The 24,378-nt window shown below is 41.6% G+C and overlaps 1 protein-coding gene across 1 annotated transcript in view; it reads right to left on the bottom strand.

Moving 5' to 3' along the window:
- The window catches only part of LOC310854903 (beta-1,3-glucosyltransferase-like), a gene marked incomplete at both ends in the record, with an annotated part of 50,737 nt that overhangs the window by 23,296 nt on the left and 3,063 nt on the right, over window positions 1-24,378 (bottom strand). Inside the window, 6 exons of the mRNA XM_083759661.1 lie at window positions 230-349; window positions 2,373-2,436; window positions 2,706-2,842; window positions 2,945-3,056; window positions 3,345-3,421; window positions 20,331-20,440. Of these exons, the coding sequence (XP_083615787.1) occupies window positions 230-349; window positions 2,373-2,436; window positions 2,706-2,842; window positions 2,945-3,056; window positions 3,345-3,421; window positions 20,331-20,440 (620 nt within the window). The remainder of the gene's footprint in view (window positions 1-229; window positions 350-2,372; window positions 2,437-2,705; window positions 2,843-2,944; window positions 3,057-3,344; window positions 3,422-20,330; window positions 20,441-24,378) is intronic.

The following is a 24,378-nucleotide window of genomic DNA, read 5'->3' as shown; positions in this document are numbered from 1 at the left end:
ATCGTGACAGTTTAGTTTTAGTCTGGTTTGTGAGCTTGTAGATTTGATTTAGAGCGCAAAGTGAGAGTGCAACCAAACAGTCTAGTTTTTATTTATTGACAAAATTGTCAATATACTGTAGTCTTGGTTTTGGTCATCATAGCTTTATTTTTTTGTAGGTAGTTGACAAACATTTTTCGTCATACTTTGTAGTCAATGAAATGAACAAACACTGAATTGTAGTACATACACAGTCAGGCAGGTAGGTAGTGAAGGTAGTGACACAATGACGGTCTATCTGCCGAGCACAGAACTCTGGTACTGCGGTCAGACTGGAACCACTGCCCTCTGCCCAAATATACACAGCAATCTGAGAGAGAGAGAGAGAGAGAGAGAGAGAGAGAGAGAGAGATAGAAAGAGGGGGGGATTTTTATTTCGGTTTTTATTGACAAAATACGTATACACTACATGTCATGAACATATACATAATTACATATGTGTTCAATCGACGAAGGCCCCTGAGGGCGAAACATTGTATTGTTTTCCACTCTGTTGTCAATAAATTATTTTGGGAGCTTTTAAAACTGTGTGCGGATCTCGTCTCTCCTTTCTTAGTAAGCGGAAATGGATCTATAACTGACTCCAATGCAAAGTGAACAAGGGGGTATTGACAATCTTGGCTCACTCTGGTCTTTGTTTGTGAGTCGCATCGCGGCAGTGGCTTATGTGTCGGCTCAATAACAAATGATACGGAGCTAGAATCACAACGCATTGACTCTTCAAAGGTAACATCGGCAGCGACCATAACTTCTTATAATGTTAATTACAGCAATAAAGGTGTTAAAACAATATAACGCGTTTAATGTTACAAGTTAGATGCTTAATCAAATAGTGCTTTACTGGCTCTGTTAAAACATATGCACGAGGGCCTGGGCCGTGGCTCAGCGGTCCAGGCACCCTGGCCGGTAGCCCGAGCCTGGCAGTGTGCCGCGGGCTCGACTCCCGATCCCGACGGCCTTTACTGCATGTCACTCCCCCATCTCTCTCCCCCATTTCCTGTCAGCCTACTGTCTGTCCCTCTATAAAAAAATATAAAATAAAGGCGAAAGCCAATTAAAAAAACAAAACATATGCACAACATTATTTTGACCACGGGACGCCTATCAATTATATATATATATATATATATATATATATATATATATTAGGGCTGTCAAATGATTAAAAAAAATTATCAGATTAATCACAGCTTCAAAATTAATTTAATCATGATTAATCACCATTCAAACTATGTCCAAAATATGCCATAAATATTTTAACGCAATTAATTAATGCAATTGATTAATGCCATTAACGCGTTATTTTTGACAGCCTTAATATATATATATATATATATATATATATACTGTACAGACCTACTGTACAGTTGGCTGAGGCTCGCTTATGCGAGAGCATTTCCGGGAGTCGCGACCGACGGGCGGCGAGCCGCTGTTTAAATGTTGTCATGGACAGTGAGGTCTGCAAACTTACAGTATGTCTGGTGTGTTATGTCTTTGTTAGGGTTAGAAAACACACGCTCCAAAACCTGTGCGAAGTGCAGCTGATACTGTATCTTCATGCTGTGGATTTGGCCACAATTGGAGATCGGAGATATAAGACGGCACTCAGCATACAACAGCCTTCATCATCCTCATCCATGTTCATGCATTCATTCATTAATCCCTGATCACGCCCTTGAACATTGATTATGAGTTTCTGGATGCCTTGTCACTGTTGCCAACTATCTCTGGTGTCACTCAGTCACAGCAGTCCGACTGATGGGGGATTGCCTACACTGCTTTTCCAAACTGCACTTCTTAAGAACGGGTTAAATAAATATCCTACAAACATATTCCATTCATGACGATGTAACTGTTGTGTGTCATGTCATATAGCCTACTACTTGACAAAGGTTGTACCCACACAGAATAATCATACTGGCAAACACTGCTGTTTCTTTCCAGTGTGACAAAATGGACACTGGCAAGTAGGTGTGTGCGTGCGGACAGGCAGCAAGGCGAGAGAGGTAAACTATTTTCTTATTGGCTTTCCATACGTTGTTTGGACGTATTCCAGTTGTCATAAAACCGGGGCATCGAGGAATATTTAAGGGCGTGTCATTTAAATGATGGTCGATTGCACCCGTGACATTTATCAAAGCTCCGACCAAATTGTCGTTAGGATCAGCTGATAAATGCCACCTTGACGCACACACTCAAATTTAAAGCAGAATATACACTCCATTGATAAATGAGGGCCTTAAACTGCTAAGAAAAGTGTGCTCCTGTAGCAGACATCATATATCAAAGCTAGCATCCATCTCCTGAACAGAGTGCTTTCACAAGTTGTGTACCTCGTGTTTCAAGTCGATGGTGAAGTCAGATTTCAGCGGCTCATGCTGAACTCGTTTAGCGTGTCTGAAACATAAGAAAGGAAAAGATGAGCACATAACTACTCACGTCATCACAAACAACCAAACCAAACCAACATGCAACTGTACTCTCTAAGTTATAAGATACCTTATATATATTGCTGACATGTTTCCAATTCATTTAATTGTGTTTCATAATATAAAAAAAACATTGCCAGAAAGAAATTAAATAATTTAAGTTTTTTTCAGGAAACATTTAGAAGACATTTTTAGAATGGGCCTCAGGTCTGAATGGGTTTACGGGTCAACACATGCCTGTGCAGCAGAGCAGCGCTGAGTGCCCAGCCAGCTGCCGCGTCAGGATAACCAAACCACGAGGGGTCCTCTGAGAAGGCGTAGTGGTGAATGATCGACGCCTCGTCATCTTCAACACGCTTCCCTAAGAACCAGTCCTAACCAGCCAAAAAGAACACAGGCCGTTGCAATGCTAATACATGGAACCACAAAATATAACATGTCAGGAATGGATGATTGAGCGTGCGTGCGTGTTTCACCTCCTTTGCATTGTATCTGTTAAAGACATTCATTAGACCAGCCAGCCTGACTCCAGTTCCCTCCTCCAAGAACAGAAACCAGGACACTGATTGGCTACACAGGGCTGAGAGGCTGGATAGATAACCAATGAGAACCTTCTTTAGTCTATTATATCTCTATGATTAGTTTGGTCATGGAAAGGCCACATTCAGGTCGACTAAACAAAATAAAATAAAATAAAGGAGAAAGGTATACAGGAGTTACAAGTTAAATTGGAAGTGATGAAACAAAAAGTGTGTCATGGAAAAAAACTTATCCTTTAAACAGAGAGAAACATTGGGGAAATCCAAACCAGGCAATCCATTATGATGGATGGCAACTCACATTGTGTATTATTTCACCCTTATTAGTGCTACTCACCGAGGTAGAGCAGGCAAGATGCTCCAATCGCCTTCGTATTCAGACAGCTCATGCAGAAGGAGGACATGCGGAACTCCCTAGATGGATTAAGACAATGTTTACTGTTAGTCATCATTGTGGAAAGTAACTAAGTAAATTGACTTAAGTACTGTACTTAAGTACAATTTTGAGGTATTTTATATTTGTACTTGAGTATTTCAAATTTCCAATACTTTTATTTCTACTACACTACTAGTTAGATACTCAGATCCAAATATTGTACTCCACTATTTCCACATTTGAAAATAGCCGATTCAGGTCAGCTATTTTCAAAACAGTTTTATACCTTTGAAAACTTGAAATGGGACATTCTGCACAATGAGCAAAGCAGCTTTTGGTACTTTAAGCACACTCAAGTAAGAAATGTGAGTACTTTGTGTCATTATACACGGACGTACGTCGTACGTACAGTATGTAGATGCTGCACTGGCGCTGCTGCCGTGCACCGGAGCGATGCGTCAACAGGGCTTCCATTATGATATGGGTGGTGGTGTAAAGTAACAAGTACATTATACTTAAGTAGTGTACTTTGTTGTGGTATATTTTTGAGTGGTGCAACCACTCCCTTACGGAGCTATGTGTGTGGGTGGGTGGCTGGCTGGGTGGGTGCCTGCCTGGCTGGGTATGAGCACGAAAACAGCATGGTTGTTTTTCACCACCTGTGCGCAACCTAACACACACAAACACACACGCACATATTAACTGTATATATGATGATTTTGGGTGTGCCAGTACAGTACAGTAGAGGGACCGGCACACGGTAACTCTGTCATTTCTCAACCGTTCCTGGGGCTCTGGAACTCTTTTTTATGCCCAATGTATTATAAGTTCATAAAGTTAACATAAGTAATACGTATAATTAAATGCATTTGAAATTAATTTAAAAAAAACTTTTCGCAGTTGTGACCTTGTAGATCGGCTATCTCTGCAACTTTTGAGAATGTTCCTAAATCACTCACACATGCACACACAAACATGCATTTGGACAGACACACACACACACACACACACACACACACACACACACACACACACAATATTTTTAACCACTAAAGCTAATTGTAATCCTTAGCTTTCTTCAACATTTGGCCTGGCTTCTAATTACACTTCTGAGTTTCACAAAGTCATTGCTGTCAGGACACCTCCATGATGCAATGACCATGAGGGGTGCATGCTGATAGATCACTGTCTAAGCTCTTTTGACCTTTGTCTACCTTGGATAACATTAATCGTCTACACTTTGACATATTGAGACGTCACTCGTTCACGGAAGTCATTTTACTAGGGAGAATTAACATTGGGTCACCAAATCGTCTCATATAAGAATTGTGGTCATAAAATAAAAACAAACTGTCCCAGCGCTATGGTCTCTGTATCGGTTAGTCACTCATATTTTATAGTTTGTCTGGCCAAAAAATAAATATGTATTTAGCCTTTTCAAACTTTTCTCGCCGTCAGTTGATGATTCATATCCACAAGTCAAACAGCCAGGCTCATTTGTTTATTTTTGGAACAAATGAGCCTATTCTTTTATATGACTATATGAGTATTAAACATCCGTGGGAATGCAGAATGGGGAGGGAGAAAAATAAGCCGGTGCTGTATAAATACCGGCTATGACATACATGCCTAAAATAAGAACGGCAGGTTGAAAGTGGCTAATCCGGGGGCACAGTTGGTAGTGCCGTCGCCTCACAGCTAGAAGGTCCTGGGTTCGATACCCGCTCGGGACGCTGTGGGTGCTGGCGGCGTGTGCCCATACCCGAGGTGGGGTTGGCGAAAGGGCCCTTCTGTGTGGAGTTTGCATGTTCTCCCCGTGTCCCATAGGGTAGGTACCCTCACAAAAAACATGCAGTAATCCTTGGGCCTGTTTCACGAAACTTGGATTAACTAATCCAGGATTTAGGCCAAAGCCAGGCTTTTTAAATCCTGATCTTTACAGCCTGGTTTATTCCGTTCCACTAAAGCCAAGCGAGGTTCAGAATTGGCGGATTTGGCGAGCCGGGATCAGCAAGCCTGGCTTAATAGACAGTCTGGCTTTTTGTCTCTAGACCCATTATGTGGATCACAGATTTACTGATCCTTCTTCTTCATGGGGTATTAAGGCAGTTTGCATCCTTAATAGTTGCATTACAGCCCCCTTCTGTACCCTTTACCACGCACCACGCCACACATGCCATTTCACACGCATTATAATGATAAATAACAATTTTCTCTGCGGCTCCGCCGTGTAATAACTAGGGCCGGGACTAATTGCGATTAATTACGATTAATTAACTACAGAAAAATTAATGCATTAAAAACATTTACGCATTTTAATCGCACTATTTCTTTCACCGCGGAACGTTGTCACTGGACAGTTTTCAGACGGACCTGCGCACCAAGTGTCCGTGTCCTCTTCAGACAATAACACCACCAGACACCGCAGACAGTTCACCAGACTGGGGGAAGCCGCTGAGATCACTTTGCTTGTCCCCGTGGATTGGAAATAGGATTTAAAAGGCTATCCGATGGTAGCGTGGATTACAGCACAGTTGTGTGTGTCGAACACATTAAGACACTAGAGTCTCACTCTTGACATTTTCTGAAATATGGCAGCCCTGTCATTATCTTTACTAATCTATTCAAGACTTACTGATACAAGGACTTAAGCTTCTAAAATAAATACTGCTGCTGTAATTAAAGAGAGAACATACTCTCAATAGTGGATAGACTGAATGATTAACTACCCCAAAAATATAGTTTACATTTTACCACTACTATTAACTTAAAACAGAATTCTTAATATTGTAAGCATAATGATATTGTCGCATTGTGATATTTGGCCATAACTCCCTCCTCTGAGGGAGCTACCTTTGGGGAAGGGGGTTGTTGTCCAGACAGGGGCCAGACTGGTGAGGGTCATGGGTTCATGTAGCATGCCAAAGTGTGTGCTATTGCCATTGAGAATGCATTGGGCGTTTAAGTTAATAACTCAGAAACTTCAAAACATTTCAAAGTAAAAAGTTCCAGCATGTGTCTCCACAGTAAGCTGAATTTTACAAAGTGTGAATGGAGTTTCTAGGTGAAAGTGATTTTTTGAAGTGCCACTATCTGCCTATAAATGTCTCAAATTTGAAAGCACTATATTTCTAAAACTATGAAACATTTCAAAGATTCCTTTTCAGGCACACATGTCCACCGTAGGATGAACCTAAATAGGTTTGAATGGGGTTTCTAGGTGTAAGTATGTAGGACTAGTAGTGGGTGAAACGTTACAATGGTAATATGTTGTAAAACAATGAGTAATGGTAATATTTAGTGGTTTTCACTTTTACAAAAAAAAAATATATATAATATAATATAATATAATAATTCTTCTTAACCGTGCACTTGCACGACAGCAAACCTATTCATGGGGAACATTCACCAAAAGCAGCTGATCTACAAGCTCACAAGCTGTCATGATGTTGTGCACCCTATATATTTTGGTTATTTGATTTTATATAGTGCTTAAATTAGTCCTTTAATGCAGACCGATACAAATAAGGCAACATAAACCCATAATAATTTAATAAATCTGGAAAACATCATTGGTTTGTGATCAGTTTGACTGCTTAATGAACAGTAAAGACATCAGGATTAGGTTAAACCTGGCTGTTAGCCTGGTCCGGAGCAGGCTAAATCCAAAGCATTAGTTTCCATGGTAACTAATGTAGCATCACTTTCATGAAACCGAATCAAGCCTCAACATATCCAGGTTAACTGGTTAAGTTAATCTGGCAAGATCAACCAGCTTTCATGAAACCGGTTAATCACTGATCCAGGATATATTAAGCCAGGATATGTGATAAAGCCCGGCTTAATCTCTAATCCAAGTTTCGTGGAACGGGCCCCTGGTCTCTAATGCCTCCCCCTGGCCAGCCGGGGCACCTGATGGAGGGGAAAGGAACTGGTTGGAATAACGTGTTCCTTCCACGCGCTAACGTCCAACCAGGGAAACTCCCCCCTGTCAGGTGTAAGGAGCAACTTGGACACTCAGGCATGAAGGAAGCATGAGTTCAAGTCCGTTGCTCTCCCCATGTCCCCCATATATGGAGACTAGGTTGGCGGAGGGTGTGTAGAACCCAGGAGCACATTAGATAATTGACACAGGGTGAAAAATGGGTTACAAAATCGTGGGATAAAAATAATTTAAAAAAGAAAAGGCTTCAACATTATTGTTGTTTATTTGCCAGATTAGCTAATTAATTCAGTTTGTAATTAGATAATCATAACCGTCATACTCCCACTAATCTAAATCCCAAGCAGCACTTGGCCTGTGAGAACATCCTGCTCATCTTAATTATACGATATAATCAACTGATAGCACACGCTCAATGTCTGGAATAATTCAAGCATTTTGACACGTTGTGTACAGTATGTAGGGCAGGCTATATTTAGTGAGGTATAAGGGCCTTGCAAACGGGGAGCAATAAAATGCACCTATAGTTCATTTTCAATGAGACCGGCGTTTTTTGTCTGAGAAGTCGTGGTGCGACAACGCAAGCGTATATTTACGTGAGCGCGGTCCCGTGAATTTGTTTTGCTAAACCGAATCCAGGTCTGGTGAGTCACGGGCGTGTGCACAAAATGAGCACACGCCCGCGACTCACCAGACTCTGGAGTCGGTTTAGCTTGTTTATTTTTACGCTTGCGTTGTCGCGCCCCTCTTGAGCAGACCTGTAGCAGACCTGTCGTTGATCCAGGCAACAACGTGTGCGTTCCTCGCTCCCCGTTTGCAAGGCCATATAGGCTTCAGGTGTGTGTGTGTGTGTGTGTGTGTGTGTGTGTGTGCGAGAATGCGCAAACCTGAATAGGCGTTTCCTAGCCCAAACATTTAGATTCTCGTAGAGGGTTTTTTCCGATTCTGACGAATCTCTCTACGAGAGTCTAAAAGATAACCCCCCCCCTTAACGTCGAAAGTTGAACGTTTGTGCCTCAAAATCACTCTTACCTTGTACAAATGCAAAATCTAAGCTGCTTTAAATGTTGCCCCACTTGTTTGTGAGGTGTACGGAATCAGATTAAACACGGAACATGCTTATTTTTCAATAAAAAATGTATTTTAATCCACTCTGTTTCTGAATCCTCCATTGTAAATGCGGTAAACGGCGCAACAGAATATTGCCCGCGCCCCTAGCGGCCAGGGTTCTCTTGCGCATTTACAATGGAGAGAAAAGCAAGATGGCCGCCAGATTCCGAGACAGAGTTGATTAAAATACCTTTTTTATTGAAAAATAAGCATGTTCCGTGTTTAATCTGATTCCGTACACCTCACAAACAAGTGGGGCAACATTTAAAGCAGCTTAGATTTTGCATTTGTACAAGGTAAGAGTGATTTTGAGGCACAAACGTTCAACTTTCGACGTTAAGGGGGGGGGGGTTATCTTTTAGACCCTCGTAGAGAGATTCGTCAGAATCGAAAGAAAACCTCTACGAGAATCTAAATGTTTGGGCTAGGCGTTTCTTATTACGGACAGGAGACAGACGGTGTTTAATTCCTTCATAATTTTCCATTCCTTAATTATTTAATTAATAAGCACATTGAATTGCCTTGTTGAAATGTGCTGTACAGATTAATTAGCCTGTGTTGCTGAAGTGATGTTTGTTTCACTGGGTAATAGTTTAATGTTCCTACTCCCTCGCTGTGGAGCGGCTCCTGGCCACACTGCTCCTGCGGTGCATTTGATCAGGGGGGAGAAACAGACTCTTGATCAAACTGCAAAACAAAGGACAGGCCATGCTGCTCGCTCACCAAGGTAACACAATAACAAACACTAGAATTGAAAAGAAGAAAAACATTTTAGTTGACTGAAATGAGGCAAGGCTTTACGGAAAAAATAAACCACCAACTTAACCCCGTTGCCCTGCTGCTGTTGCCCTCAGCCTCGCCTCGTCTCTGGAGAGTGGAGTAGATCTGTTAAGCCAAATTCCAATACCGGATACCGCAAAGTGGTGGAACAATACAGTGTCACACAGCTGGATCACTGGAACTCCGAACACAGAGCCGTACAGAATACAGAATAGACAATTCATCATTTTGTGCATGTAACCGAGGCCAATGCGTATGTATTAGTAACATGTGCAAGGCTATTTATTCCTGAAATAGTGAATAAGCGCCACTGCGCCAGGATGCGCACTTATATTATATGATTGTGAAGGGAATTCCTGACCTGCCCGCAGCGTTACTTTTTGCTCGTATAAATCACCCCCCTCCTCCGACAGTCCCTCTTCCGACGGTCTTTGCAAATAATAGGCACTATAACAAGAATTAGGTAGTCTCTCTGACTTACATATTCAGTTCAGTCCACATATAAATAAATATTTCTTTGTCACCGTCATTCATAGCAGTCTGTGCATTCAGGCATGCACAGAGAGAAATTAACTATAGCTTTTGAGGTGCACACAATATAGCCTAATTTATATAGCCTACTTTTATTATGCTTATATCACACAACGCAATAAAGCCAGTGGCTTGTTGTGGTCCTTTCACTTTCACATATGTAGACTATAGATAGGCTACTTTATCATTCTGAAGCTCTATTCATTCAGCGAAAATGTGTCTCTTCAACAAACAGCAAAGCTTTTTAGTTTAATGTGTGTGCGTGCATCTGTGTGTTGGGTCAGCGACTCAGCCGCAGCGGCCGGCAGCTAGTTAACTAAAACTAACTAAAAAACGAAAACTAGAATAAAAAAAACATTTTAGTTAACTGAAACTAATAAAAACTAAAACTAAATTAAAAAACTAAACTAAACTGAAACTGTATTGTGTGTCCTCAAAACTAACTGAAATTATAGACAAAATATCCTTAGTTTTAGTTTTTATCAATATGTATATATGCCTTTCGGATATTTACAATATAATCCTTTTAAATTCATTAGATTAATTTCGTCATTTCTCCAACAAGTTTTACGGCAGTTTTTTTCAGCACCGTACGGCAGCATGTAATCACGCTAATCCTAACCCACAAATAAACCAAAGTACGAAAAAACTATAACTAAACTAAAACTAAGCATTTTCACCAAAATAAAAACTAACTAAAACTAACTGAATTAGAAAAAAATATGTCAAAACTAACTAAAACTAAACTATAATGAAAAAAACTAAACTATTATAACCTTGGTGGGGGGTGCATATAATCGGGTTTCAAGCAGTGTTTTCTGTGCCACATGTGGAGGAGGAGAACTTATGTCACTGGAGAAGGAAAAAAAACATGTACACGTGATGCGGAAATCCGCCGCGAGGAGACAAAATACCCCACCGAGCCTGCACCTGATGTACACTCGCTCTATGCGGTCTCGGAGAGCCCACTCGGCTCCACTCGCCTCCTCGATGGAGCACATTAACAATTGGAACCCTTTACATCTGTGTGAGTTAATATATATTGAACCAATGAAAAGTCTTAAAAAGCGCTTCAGACAAAACTCTAACTCCATTGGACGCTCTCATGCAGTAAAGAAATTGACAATATATAAAGTCACAATACCAACTTCGATGAGGCAGTATTGGAATGTTTTAAAAAATATAAGGTTTTCTAAATTTCCTGAAAATTGTACATTTTGGAGTTAGGAAGTTTCTCACCGACAGCAGAGATAGAATAGCTATATATTTTTATTTTCTTTAAAAAAAAAAGTTTCACAATTAAAAATAATATATATATATATATATATATATATATATATATATATATGCGCATGCCATGCAACCCCCGCGTTGGCCGCGATGCTTCCCCAAAGAAGAAGTTATGTCGACTGACGCAAGAGTAGCTATTAGTATCAGGGTCCGAGTTGTTTACCCCGTGTTACCCCGTGTTACGCGGAAAAGTGTGTCCCAGTATTAATCTGTGTCTGTCCCAACATGCATTTCACTGGTGACCTGGAATAGGACAGACACACAGCGGTGAATTTAGTAATGATGATTATTCATTTAAGTGAGCATTTTTTACTTAAATCTTTACTTCTGGCCCTGGAACAGAATATTAAAATATATAATACCGGTATATAATAGAACCACTGATATAGCAATGTATATATATGTTTTTCAGAAAACTGTGTGCACTGAACTAAATGCAACCAATAAAAACTAAACTATTTAGACAAAATAAAAAAACTGTAAAAACTGTAATCCTTTCCAGCTCACACAGGAGTCTTGCCTCCAAATAGTCACATCTGTCATTATTTGGCTGCTGCTCCACGTCGCCCCCCTGGGGTGACAGAGGATGTGTCTTCATCAGGCAGCTGCAGCACACATGATAAGCAGGGAGCGTACTCACCTCCAAGCAGTGAGAGGGCGCGTGTGTGCGTGTGTGTGTGTGTGTGTGTGTGTACGCATGTGCACTACTTGAGGAGGGCCAGTGGTGGAAAAGGTACTAAAGTATGAATTAATTCTTCCGCCACTGCCAGTGTTTTTTAGCGTTTTTATGGGAGCCAGAACAAACAAAAGCTATGTGGAGGAGCGGCCGATCGTATTTTCTTTCACACGGACAATACCTTTTATTAAGGTCCTGTCAAACGGGCAGTGATTTAACACACCTATAGTTCATTTTCAATGAGACCTGCGGTTTTTGTTTCTGTACTGTAAGTGCAGAGAAGTCGAGGGGCGACAACGCAAGCGTATTTACGTGTGCACGCCTGCACGGTCCCTTGAAATTAATTATTTAAGTACAAAAGTATTGGCATCAGATTGATCTAGACTCTCACAACTCGTGTGTGTGTGTGTGTGTGTGTGTGTGTGTGTGTGTGTGTGTGTGTGTGTGTGTGTGTGTGTGTGTGTGTGTGTGTGTGTGTGTGTGTGTGTGTGTGTGCGTGCGTGCGTGTGTTTCTTGAGTTCCAAAAAATCTATTTATTCTTAAAAACTTTCTAAACCAAAGTAAAAGTTGGTGAACAATATGAGCCCAGTGAGCTGCGTATACAGTAGACTGCACTGAGAGATCTATCTATCTATATGCTAATGTTGTCCGCAAAACACGGGTAAGGAACCCAAAGTCAATAGCTACGTCATGCCGAGCCCGCCCTCCTAACCACTGCACTTCCTCATGTCGCGCCGGCCTCGGAGCCACAACACCACCCGCGGAACAATGCTCATTGCACTGACACCAAAGTCGCCTCCCTTCCACACTCATTATCGCCAAAAGCACCCACACCCACGCACACACAGTTGCACACAAGCCATCGGCCCTCGTTGCATGTTGGGAGGGACACATATCAATGTATGGACCATTAATGTGGTTCTCTTTCAATTATTCTCAAATTAGGCTATGCCCTTGAGTGTGCCATGCTGCTGATTACATTCTATCATTAAGATGTGCTCACAGGCCAAGCGCTGCATGGGGAATGAAGGGAGATAATCAAATTGAAAACTGACTTGATTACATGTCAGACACGTTAAAAGCATTAACCACTAGACGTTCCTATTTGAGGCAAAATGTTTGAAAGATTGAAGAATTTAAGAATTTACCGGTGGTTAGGTAAAAAATACCTTGACAGTGATTTATCAGCCTCAACTCCTCAGGAAGGTCACTCCACAGTTGAGGAGTCCCGACAGCAAAGTCGCAGCTGAAGTCAAAGTGTGAGTGTGTACTCACACTTTGACTTCAGCTGCGACTCAGTAACGAGCAGCAGCTGCCTGTCTGGGGAACTCAGGCTGTGTACCAACTGCCACGTGAGGCTGTGCACAGGCACGTAAATGTGTCCTAATTAGGTGTTGGTCGTTTATTAAAACTCAGAGTTTTAATCAGGGCCAGTCAGTGGTGGAAAAAGTACTCTTTTTGTACTTAAGTTAAAATAGCAATACCGCAATGTAGAAATACTCTGTTAAAAGTAAAAGGTCGGAATTGTACTACTTACTCATTATGCAGAATGTCCCATTTCACCAGTGGGATAAAATGTATACAAATCTTTTGAAAAATCTATTTTCAAACGACCAAAATGTATAGGGCTGAAGTGGTTAATGTATGTTTTGGAGTAACAATCAAAATCTACCAAGGAACTAGTAATACGTAAAGTTTTCAATTAGTTGTAGTGAAGTAAAAGTACAATATTTGCCTCTGAGATAGTAGAGTAGTAGGAAATACTCAATGAAAGTACAAATACCTCAAAATTGTACTTAAGTACATAGCCCTGGTCCAGTGCTTACAGCGAGTCTCTCTCTGACGACTGACGCCCTGTGGAAGTCCCTTCCGCAGCCCTCTGGTGATATTCTCACTCCCGTGTGAGTGTTTACAATTCCCAGCAAATAAACAAAACGGCGTAACTAATCACCGACACAAAGCCTGCTAGACCTTGGTAAAAGTCTATTCTCGAAGCTGGGAAGCATCTCAGGTCCCCAGCTTCCCTCTGAAATACACTTGTACCCTGAATTTACCGGGCAGAGTAATTTCTTCTACTATGGCATTTCCGGGTTTTGCCTGCGCCGATCTGGTTGGATTCATTTTATTTAATGATTAAAATAGTGCATTTTAGAGAGAAGCTGGGGACCTGAGACGCTTCCCAGTTCCGAGAATAGACTTTTACCTAGGTCTAGCAGGCTTTGTTTCGGCGAGTAGTTACGTCGTTTTGTTTATTTGCTGGGATTTGAAAATCCTCGCACGGGAGTGAGAATATCACCAGAGGGCTGCAGAAGGGACTTCCACAGGGCGTCAGAGAGAGACTCGCTGTAAGCACTGGACCAGGGCTATTAAGTACAGTACTTAATTACATACTTACAGTACGTAAATGTACTTAGTTACTTTCCACCACTGTTAAAACTCAATTAGGACCTCAGGACAATCTCAAAGTTATTGTGTCTTGCCAAAGTTCTGGAGACCCTCATAAACACTATAAACACCCAGTTTCATTTATTTTCGTTTCTTAGTTTTAAATTTGAATCAATCCGGCTTTAGAGCCAATCATAGTACTGTTACTGCTACTGTTAATAACATTATCACTGCCCAAGACAAGAAAAAACACTGTGCTGCCATCTTTGTGGATTTATCTAAAGCTTTTGATACTGTCACCCACCATGCAAAAACGCTAATCCACGCCTTTGTTTTTTCTCGGCTTGACTACTGCAATGCACTCTTTTCAGGACTGCCTAAGAAAACGACTGACAGATTACAACTTGTCCAAAATGCAGCAGCTAGAGTTTTAACTAGAACTAAGATGAGAGAACATATTACTCCAGTTTTGGCATCACTGACTGCACTGGCTTCCGGTTGTTTTTAGGATTGATTTAAAAATTCTGTTACTTGTCTATAAAGCTCTCAATGGTCTCGCACCTCCGTACCTCCGTGACTGCCTACCTAGATATGTCCCTAGCCGCCCCCTCAGGTCCTCCAATGCTGGCCTACTTGAAGTGCCTAAAAGAATGTGCACAAAAAAGTATGGTGAGGCAGCTTTTTGCTTCTATGGCCCAACAGCCTGGAATAAACTTCCATTCGAGCTCAGACACGCACCCTCTGTAGACTCACCTCTTCACCCTTGCTTTTAGTTGAGTTTTACTATGCACGTTCCTACCCTGCCCTGACTGATTTGCTGCATGTGGTGTTTTTATTTGTTTTTATTTATTTTATGTTCTTATATTCAATTTTGTTCTCTGCCATTGTTCTATCATTTTAACTACTTGTGTTTTATTGTATTTTATTTTTGTGTCCTGCCATGTGAAGCACTTTGAGCTGCATTTATGTATGAAAGGTGCTATACAATATATGTATATATATATATTCTCCTCCTCAGTCACAAACCTGGGTGTCAAGTTTGATCCTCACCTGACATTCAGTGACCACATAAAACATCTATGCAGAACCGCATTCTACCATCTAAAAAACATCTCCAAACTCCGCCCCCTTCTAACCCAGTCAGATGCAGAGAAGCTCATCCATGCCTTTATCTTCTCTAGACTGGACTACTGCAACGCCCTCTTCATTGGGACTCCTGGCAAACATCTACAAAAGCTGCAGTATATACAGAACAGCACTGCCAGGGTCCTAATGAGAGTCCGCAAACATGACCATATCACACCCATCCTCTTCACACTGCACTGGCTCCCCGTTACAGCCAGGATCGATTACAAGGTTCTGCTGATAACATTCAACTGCATAAACGGACATGCACCACCTTACCTACAGGAACTAATCACCCCTCCAAAAACATCCTCCACCCGCACCCTCAGATCTGCAAACAAACTACTACTCCATGTTCCTGACACCAAACTCCGCACCATGGGGGACCGGGCCTTTTGCTCAGCAGCACCACGTCTGTGGAATAGCCTCCCCATGGACCTGAGAGTGCCGCAGACTGTGGAATGTTTTAAAACAGGCCTGAAAACCTTCCTGTTTCGGAAGGCCTTTTTATGCTCAACTGTCACTTTGCACTGTTTTGCACTGTTTTTGTTAACCCTGTTTTTTAACCTTTTATGATAGATCACATGTTTTTAACCTTGTAGCACTCTGGGATTCCTTGTGAATGAAAAGTGCAATATAAATAAAATTCATTATTATTATTATTATTACAAATAAAGTTTATTATTATTATTATTATTATGTGTTACTTTTACAAACATGGCATGATATCTCACTATGGGACCCTGACGAAGGCTTGACAGCCCAAACGTGTTGGTCGGTTTTTTAATGCTCTTTGCCGAGCTGATGCCATTTAAATAAAGGCCTTTTTAAGTTTTTACCTGACCGCATGAGAGTGCCTTGGATCTCCTCCTGTATTGCATGATATTGGTTTTAATAATGTAGCTTTAGAGTGGTTTTATAACTATCTGCATGACAGCTCGGTTTTAGTAATTCATAATATTGTCTCCACCCTGAAGGACTGTCAATCCCATCTTTATGGGGACGACACAGTTTTATATTGTGTTGTCAACTCGGAACAGCTTGCTGTTGAGAACCTGCAGCTTGCCTTAAATGCTCTCCAGGATGCCCTGGTAAATCTAAGGTTTGTTCTAAACGCAAGCAAAACTAAATTGATGTTGTTTTCTAGGGCTATGAACATTGGTTTTGATAATGTTCGTATAACATCTGCAAGCAGCTCCACGATTGAGAGGGTCTCTGAATATAAATATCTTGGCATCTGGCTCGATGACAAACTTTCTTATAAATACCATATAGTTGAAAACTTGTGTTTTTTGTGCAGAACTAAGTTGTTTTCCAAACTCTAGTAAAAAAGCTAGAATTGAGGCCACTTTTCTTTCAGTCCTGGACTATTGATTGGACTAGTGATATTATTCATAGGTCTGCCGCTCCATCACTTTTGAACCACCTAGGTACTGTCTACCACTCTACGGGTGATAATTACGGTACCCACCACTGTGCACTGTATGTGAACTCAGGTTTATCTTCTCTGACTGAGAGGCGGGATAAACACTGGTACCTGTTTTTATATGAAGCTATTGCTGGGATGCTCCCTGGCTATATTTGTTCCATGCTGGTACTGAACAATAGCACCTATCAGAACCGCTCTGGGGATGTCTTAAAGCTCCTCATGCTCAGACAGAGCTGGGCAAGGCAGCTTTCTCTGTCAGCAGCACAACATCTCGGAATAAACTCCCTGTCAGTTCAAAGGAATGCTCCAAAACACTTTTAACAGTGAGTGCTCCTGTTTCAATTGAGTAATTTTTATTTATTTGTTTTGATTAATTTGTATGTTCTGCTTAAAGTTCCTTTGTAATTTATCCTGATTTTATAATGTAAGGTGTACTGGATGTATTTAGATTTGTATTGTGTTGTATTGTAACCTCGGCTACATTGAAAATGATCTAGGGCTTGCCCTCAATTGTATTCCCGAGTTTAAATAAAGGTGATGACCAGGGCACAAGAATAATATCAAGGGCACTTGAGTTGCGCAGTGGTGGCCGTCCACCACCGTGCTGTCCTAGGGGTTTGAATCCACCTTGGCTTGGCCGAGGGACGACGGGGCAGGTAACTGTGACATTCGCCACTGCACGCATTCCTACAGGCTGGCCGCGCCACCGGTTAGTGGGTCATGTGGAGTAGGACAAAGGCTCTACGACGTCTACGTCCTCCCTCCAGCAGATTTACAACAACGCACATTATTATTTAGCTAATTCCGCTATTACAGTACATCAGGCATGTCCAATGTCCCACCCAGAGGCCAATCTTGGCCCGCCCACAGGGCGGCTTCGTCCTTGAATGTAAATGTATGGCCTGCCAGTCATGTTAGTATTTTTAAATTAACCTGGGCAGACAGGCTACAGTATTTCTCAGTAAACCTTTTAAGGATTCCTAACTACTTAATCCTTGTGAAGGAACGATTATTGTGTTTTCTTTCTTTTAATGTGATGTTTGTAGAGGCATTTCCACACCATTTTTTTGTGGCTACAGTGGCATTTGAACAAAAGAGAATGTATTGGACTGTAAATATAATAGCAATATATTGCATGCATGCATGGACGGGGAAAAGTTTTAAAAAGGCTGAATTGTTCACAACACAGTCAACAACAAACTTGATATTGCATAAGTGCATATATACCTTTTTACTTTTTGATGTATTTTTACTTTACTGGAGTATTTCCAATACTTCAATACTATCAAGTGAGCTTGTAGATCTGATTTGTATACATTTTATACATTTGAAAACTTGTGAAATGGTACCTTGCATAATGAGTACTTTTACTCTTGGTTCTTTAAGTACATTTTGACGCCTTTTGTACTTTTACTCAAGTACATTTTGAATACCGAACTTGCACTTGTAACATACTATTTCTACAATAGGATATTGATACAAATGACCATCACTGGTCATTAGGGTTCATTGAAAGACTTCACAACATTAGCTTGCCTGAAGAACTTCATGGTTTGTGCACCGACAAAACTTTTTGGCTGTTGTCAGCAGTCAAAAAATGGCAATTAAGTATCATAAATAAATAATAATAATAGAATAAATAATTCATGGGGTTGGGTTGCGGCGAGCTTGAATACATATTTGTTGAACCCTTTGGTGTAGAGTAGACAAACATGGAGTTTACTGTAGTAGAGTCTAAGGCAGCGAGGACGTCTAGTGGTAAGAACCATAACTGCAGGAGGAATCTTCTGATTCCCAATACCGGCCTCTCTACCATAGAGGTATAGGATAGAGTAACAGTACGTTTTAACAGCGGGAGACCTTAGAGACCAACGGCGAGTGTCACTTGAATTTGATTGGCTATCGCCCAATCGCCCACGTCGCCCAAAAGATGAATTATTTTTATCTTTTCGGCCGACGTTCCTCCGCCCACTTTTCGACCATCGCCTGTTGTCCTGCTATCGCCTCTATCGCCAGTAGTTGCCGGGTCCCATTGACAAATAATGCACTTCCGGAAAATTCGTCTGGTTGTGAGGGAGCCGGAGTGACACCAAATTTTGGTGGTCAAATATGGAAGTGCAAACGAGCGCTCAATGTTAAACCCCAGTTGCACAGGTTTTCCTCGTACTAAATCCACGGGTCCGCCTGCAGTCTCAGCTCTGACCAGTAGGGCAGAGCGCTTCAACTTTGGAGAGCCCAGGGGGCTTGCTCGCTACCCGTTCAGCTATGGCCGCCTCAAGTAGGACACGGCAGCAAGCCCAAGCACTTTCATGGAGGTGGACGGACGTTCATGACGTCACGTGCCTCACATTGAGGTCACATGACCTCAATTTTGAGGTCCGGGGCTAGGCTAGGCTAAACTTCCGCTCGCTCGAGTCATTGAGTTATAATTGTACTTTCGGCAGTCTTCAGGGTGCTTCAAAACGCCACTGAGCTACTTCTATTGAAATGAATAGCGGGGGGGGGGGGGGGGGGGGGGGGGGCTAATGCTCCGGTTCGGTTTCTATCCTTTTATTACTCTATGCACGGCAGCTGTCTACTTGACCTTCCTTCCGAACGTGGCTGGCTGCTCTCTTCAACAATGTCCTTCTTCTCTATCACAGTTTCAGACGTCTCCCACACATGGGAGCAGTGTACATGCACAGCTTTCTGTCTACTGGCACCGAGGAGCAGTACTGTTGACGGATTTTGCGAGAGAAACAAGCAACCAGGTCTATGAAAACAAGCTCCAAAAGAAGCGAATAACACACGGGTATTAGAATATAGCCGATCTATAAGCTCATATCGCAACATGTTGTGAGCTTGTAGATCTGCTACAATTCTGGTATGGGAGGTCCCTGGCACAAAATGTTTCCAGATGGGGATACGTGGACAATTCATTTGGGGTTACTTGACATGAAAATGTTTCCGAACAACTGGTTTAAACAAGGAAGCAACTACGCTCTAGAATCAAGAGCTTCTTTTGATCGCTCAAAATGTACTTTCTTTTTTTGAGTGGTGCAACCACTCAAAGGAACAGCAATGTCCGTGTTCACCTACCTATGTGTTCACCTACCTATGTGTTCACCTATGTGACGTTAACCTACCTATGTGGCCATGAGCAACAGTATGACTATGAGTACCAGTAGGGGCGCTGTTGTGCCAGAAACAGAGAGAGCAGCACTGTTGCCTGCTAATGAGAGAGAGAGAGAGAGAGAGAGAGAGAGGGAGAGAGGAGGGGGGAGAGGGGAGTTGCAACACTCAGTTCACACGGGTGTGATTTTTTTTAGACATCCGTCTTTCCTAATGACCATTTACACTCCACAGTGTTTTGTCCCAAATGAGCTGTCGCATGCTCAGAGCTGCGGTGCGCTCTAAATAGAGTTATGTCATGTTTCACCTCTACTCTACCACTCGTTCTCGGATAAAACAACATTAGATTAAGGTGAGAAAATGAAAATCCGTTAGTCCGGAATTCTCCTTTAAGAGTTAGTTTTTGCTCGATGCATGTGCATGCTTGTGCTCCTGCTCAAAAGACTGGCCACACATCATGGTGCCGCGTGCAATGAGCACTGCAACACTGGTGGTAGTATGTAATCTACTGTACCTGGTTAATACTAACTTAATAGTAGTAGTAGTAGTTAGTAGTATGAAATCTACCTGTCCTAGTAAGTCTGCCTGCTGTAGAATCTCCTCCTTCCTCTGTGTGGCCCGACGAGCGTGGAAGGAGTTCTTCTGGCTTTGGACAACCAGCACTACCTCCTCCAACCCTGAGAGAGAGAGAGAGAGAGAGAGAGAGAGAGAGAGAGAGAGAGAGAGATTGTGTCAGGCAGGCAGGCAGGCAGACAGACAGACAGACAGACAGACAGACAGACAGACAGACAGACAGACAGACAGACAGACAGACAGACAGACAGACAGACAGACAGACAGACAGACAGACAGACAGACAGACAGACAGACAGACAGACAGACAGACAGACAGACGGGTGGAGACGGACAGGGGTTTAAATATCATTTTATTATATCAAACTACCGTACTTATCTTTCTAATTTAGATGGAAAACATAGTAACAGTTTCTCCATGGAGAACAACATGGGGTCATCTTAAAATCGTCTCATATATTGGTGCAGTGATATTGTCAGGGAGGTGGCTCTGTATCGTTTACGACAGTCAGTCACTCATATTTAATACAGTGTGTTTCTGGCGAAGATCTAACTAATATATGAGTCAAACCGCAGAAATCATTCATTTATTTTTGGAACACAGTTCTTATTTGACGCCATGTGAAAAAAAGTCTATGGGAATTCAGAACGATGAAAGAAACACAACCCGGGTAGGATGTGAAATGACTTCAGACTTCGGCACTCTGTTGTCCTTTGTATGTTTATACTGTTATAGCATGACCTGTTGTAGTAAAAGTGTTTAAGTGTACAGTATGAGCAAACAGCTGTCCACTGCTGAACTAGATCCCAATGTGTTTGCATACAGAGCCAATAGGTCAGTGGATGATGCTGCAGGGTTTTCACAATTATTACATAATCACCTAATCGCAATTGTTTTAGGTCATCGCAATGATTTTGTCATAATCGTCATAATTGTATAAAAAATGCCAATGTAATATCTTGGTATATTTCGCCCTGTGCACCATTTTATTATGAACCCTAAATCATTGCAATTTCTATTCATATTGTTCGAATTTCCAAGGCCAATTAAATCGTTAATCGCAATTATTTCTGTGACAATTAATCATCAACTTAAATATGTAATCGTGTCGTGACAGCCCTAATGATGTATGTGTCTGTCTCCTCTCAGAAGCAACTAGAGGTGCCTGCCATCTGGTACTTTTCATTGACTATACAGTAGCTCAGCATTTAATACAATCATATCATTCAATCGATGATTAAAGTCAATAAAGACCACTTCACACAATTGCTGCCTGAAGGAGAGTTATTATACTTGTTGCTGAGTAAGATGTTAAGCCAATTGTTTGTTGATTATAAAGTCTAAGCAACAATCATTATAGCTAATACGTAGGTGTTTGAAGGCATTATTTGGCATTGTACTTTCTCTCCTCAATCGTTTCTTGCATTGGATATTTTGCCTCCTTGGGAAGCCTAGCCCTCTCCACTTTTTGTGGTAGTCAATAAATTGACGAAAGGTTTTGGGGCTTCCTCCTCACGGAGGATGCAGGCTGGGGCGCCAACCCATACTGCTCCCGGGGTGCAGTCTATATTCCGGCTGTCACCCGTCTCTCCGGTGACACAGTAAAATCCTCAGTGTTTATTTATCCATTTGCAACTCAGAAAGTGTGAGTGTACAAATGTAACCCAATGGAGGCATAAGGGTCCATTGAATGGACCCTTATGCGTCCATTGGGTTACACTTTCAGAGTTAAACTAACGCTCATGACTTTACAGTATTAGAGAAAGAGCAAAAACTAGAAAAAGTGCCCTTCTGGGCACAGGTCTCCACCAGGATAGGAATGTAGGACATTGCAGCTTGCCTTCATCTGGTGGTTAACATATGTCGGCCTCCTGGTGGCGCTATAAAGAGCAGATGTGCAGTTAGAGGTAAAAACACTTTTCGGCCAGTTATAGCGCCACCTTGAGGCTGAGTTGAAAATGTGGCATTTCGTCCTCGGCCTAGTGGGAATGTGGGTGCACAATTTCATGGAAATCACGCGATGTGTTCATGATTTGCAGCATTTTGTTTGAAACTGAGCACTCCTGTGAACTTTGGAAGCCAATCTTAACCAATCAGGATGGAGTCTGAGAAATCTGAAAGACCGGTTTCGTTGAATGGCTCTAGAGAGACTGTGTACCAATTTGCGTGATGTTTGGACAAAATCTGTAGGTGTACTGTGCAAAAACTTGTTCTGGAAAGTTTGGGGCAGAGGTTCATCGTTGGCATCCAGGGAGTGTGTGTGCAAAATTTGGCATCGACCGGGTTAACGGTGGCCGAGATTAGCTGCTCACGGACACACACACACGGACGGACGGACACACGGACGGACGGACGGACGGACGGAGTGCAAAACATACTCTCCCCCCATGCCTTCGGCCTGGTGGAGACAATGAAGTCACTGCATGTTAATTGGTCCAAAGAGAATTTGCAATATTACTTACGTTCAGGTAATACAACCTAGTATTACAGACGATACATTTCAAAATACAATGTGATGAAGAGGATTCCACCCCATCAGAACCAGAATGTACAGAACTGGTCCTGACCCTTGGACCACAATGGAAATAAATGTTTCATTACACTGTATGTGCACAACATCCTGGGTTGGCGTTATATTTAGTTGGAACTTGTATTTTGTTTTTAACAAGATCAAATCACAACAACAGAAGCTACAGGGAAGCAAAGTCTGTAATCAGTACTCCTCTCACGGACATTCACATCCAAGTGTTGTCTAGAAGAGGACTTTCATTCACTCAGGTGATTTTGATGTTAAGACTTTTTTCTTCTACAGAAAACATGGTACATTTTACACTGAAATCTTATTCCTGCGTGGAAAGCCAATTAAATCGGAGCCACTAGACTAAAGTGATCATATCCCTGTAGTCCGGGGGAGTTATTAGACTTTTAGGTCATCAGGCTGAGATTGTGAGCCACTCTGTTACACCAACAGGTGTTCAATATACTCAATACAATAAAAAAATTGCAGTTAAGTAAAAAAGGCTTTACCCATCCAGTAACTAATACGTTACGTAAGGGATAATGTCATGTGTGGTGGTGGTCATTGTTGGGAGATAATTCACCGACAGGATGATTAACCACCAACACGAAGCAGAGCCAGACATTATCACATGGCTACTAAATACACAAACTAATAGATTGACCCAAATGTGACAACAAAACAATGTATTTCCTTGCTTACGGTAATGAAAGTATTCCAAGTTGGCCCCGTAGAGGCAACGAGTCGCCTCGGAAACAAGGAAATGAGTCTTGATCAAATGGAATACATTTTCGTGTATAAAGCATCATCATCATGTTCAAAAACATTCTTGAAAGCATGTTTAGTTAAATGACATTGTGTGTTAGTTTACATGGATGTCATGTTGGGTACAGCAGTCCAAGCAGTGCAGCGGCTGCAGCCAGGTGCTCCGAGCCTTTGATTAGACAGTGGTCTGTTAAAGAGCGAAGCGGTCTTTATCCAGAAATAGCAGTCAGCTGAATTTGGCGATTGACCAATCAGAATCCAAGTCGTGTAATAAATATCAATAATCAACCACTTAATCAAATGTAACGCTACATGTTATATTCTTTGTTGTTTTTATGCGATGCCTTTTATGTAGGGCGTACCAAATGATGCCTGCAGGATCACTAGGCTGAACTAACAACTCTGATTATGCAATAATAAAGCACTTCTGGGTAGTGGTAATCGGTCTCCTTCTCAGCAGTGGTGGAAAGTAACTTTTACTTGAGTACTGTACTTAAGTACAATTTTGAGGTATTTGTACTTTACTTAAGTATTTCCCCTTTCCAATACTTTTACTCCACCAGAGACAAATCTTGTACTTTTACTCCACTACATTTATTTGAAAACTTGAGGTACTAGTTTGTAGATTGTAGACTTTGTAGATTTTGGTTATTATTACCAAAACATACATTAACCTAACCACTTCAGCCCTATATACATTTATATTTACCTTATTATATATAAAACATTCTGCATAATGAGTACATTTTGAACTCCAA

This window comes from Protomyctophum parallelum (assembly GCF_964188405.1).
Source record: "Protomyctophum parallelum genome assembly, chromosome: 1".
In the NCBI taxonomy this organism is placed as follows: Eukaryota; Metazoa; Chordata; class Actinopteri; order Myctophiformes; family Myctophidae; genus Protomyctophum; species Protomyctophum parallelum.
The sequence above is the reverse complement of the archived record's forward strand: the minus strand, read 5'-3'. Positions and strand labels throughout refer to the sequence as shown.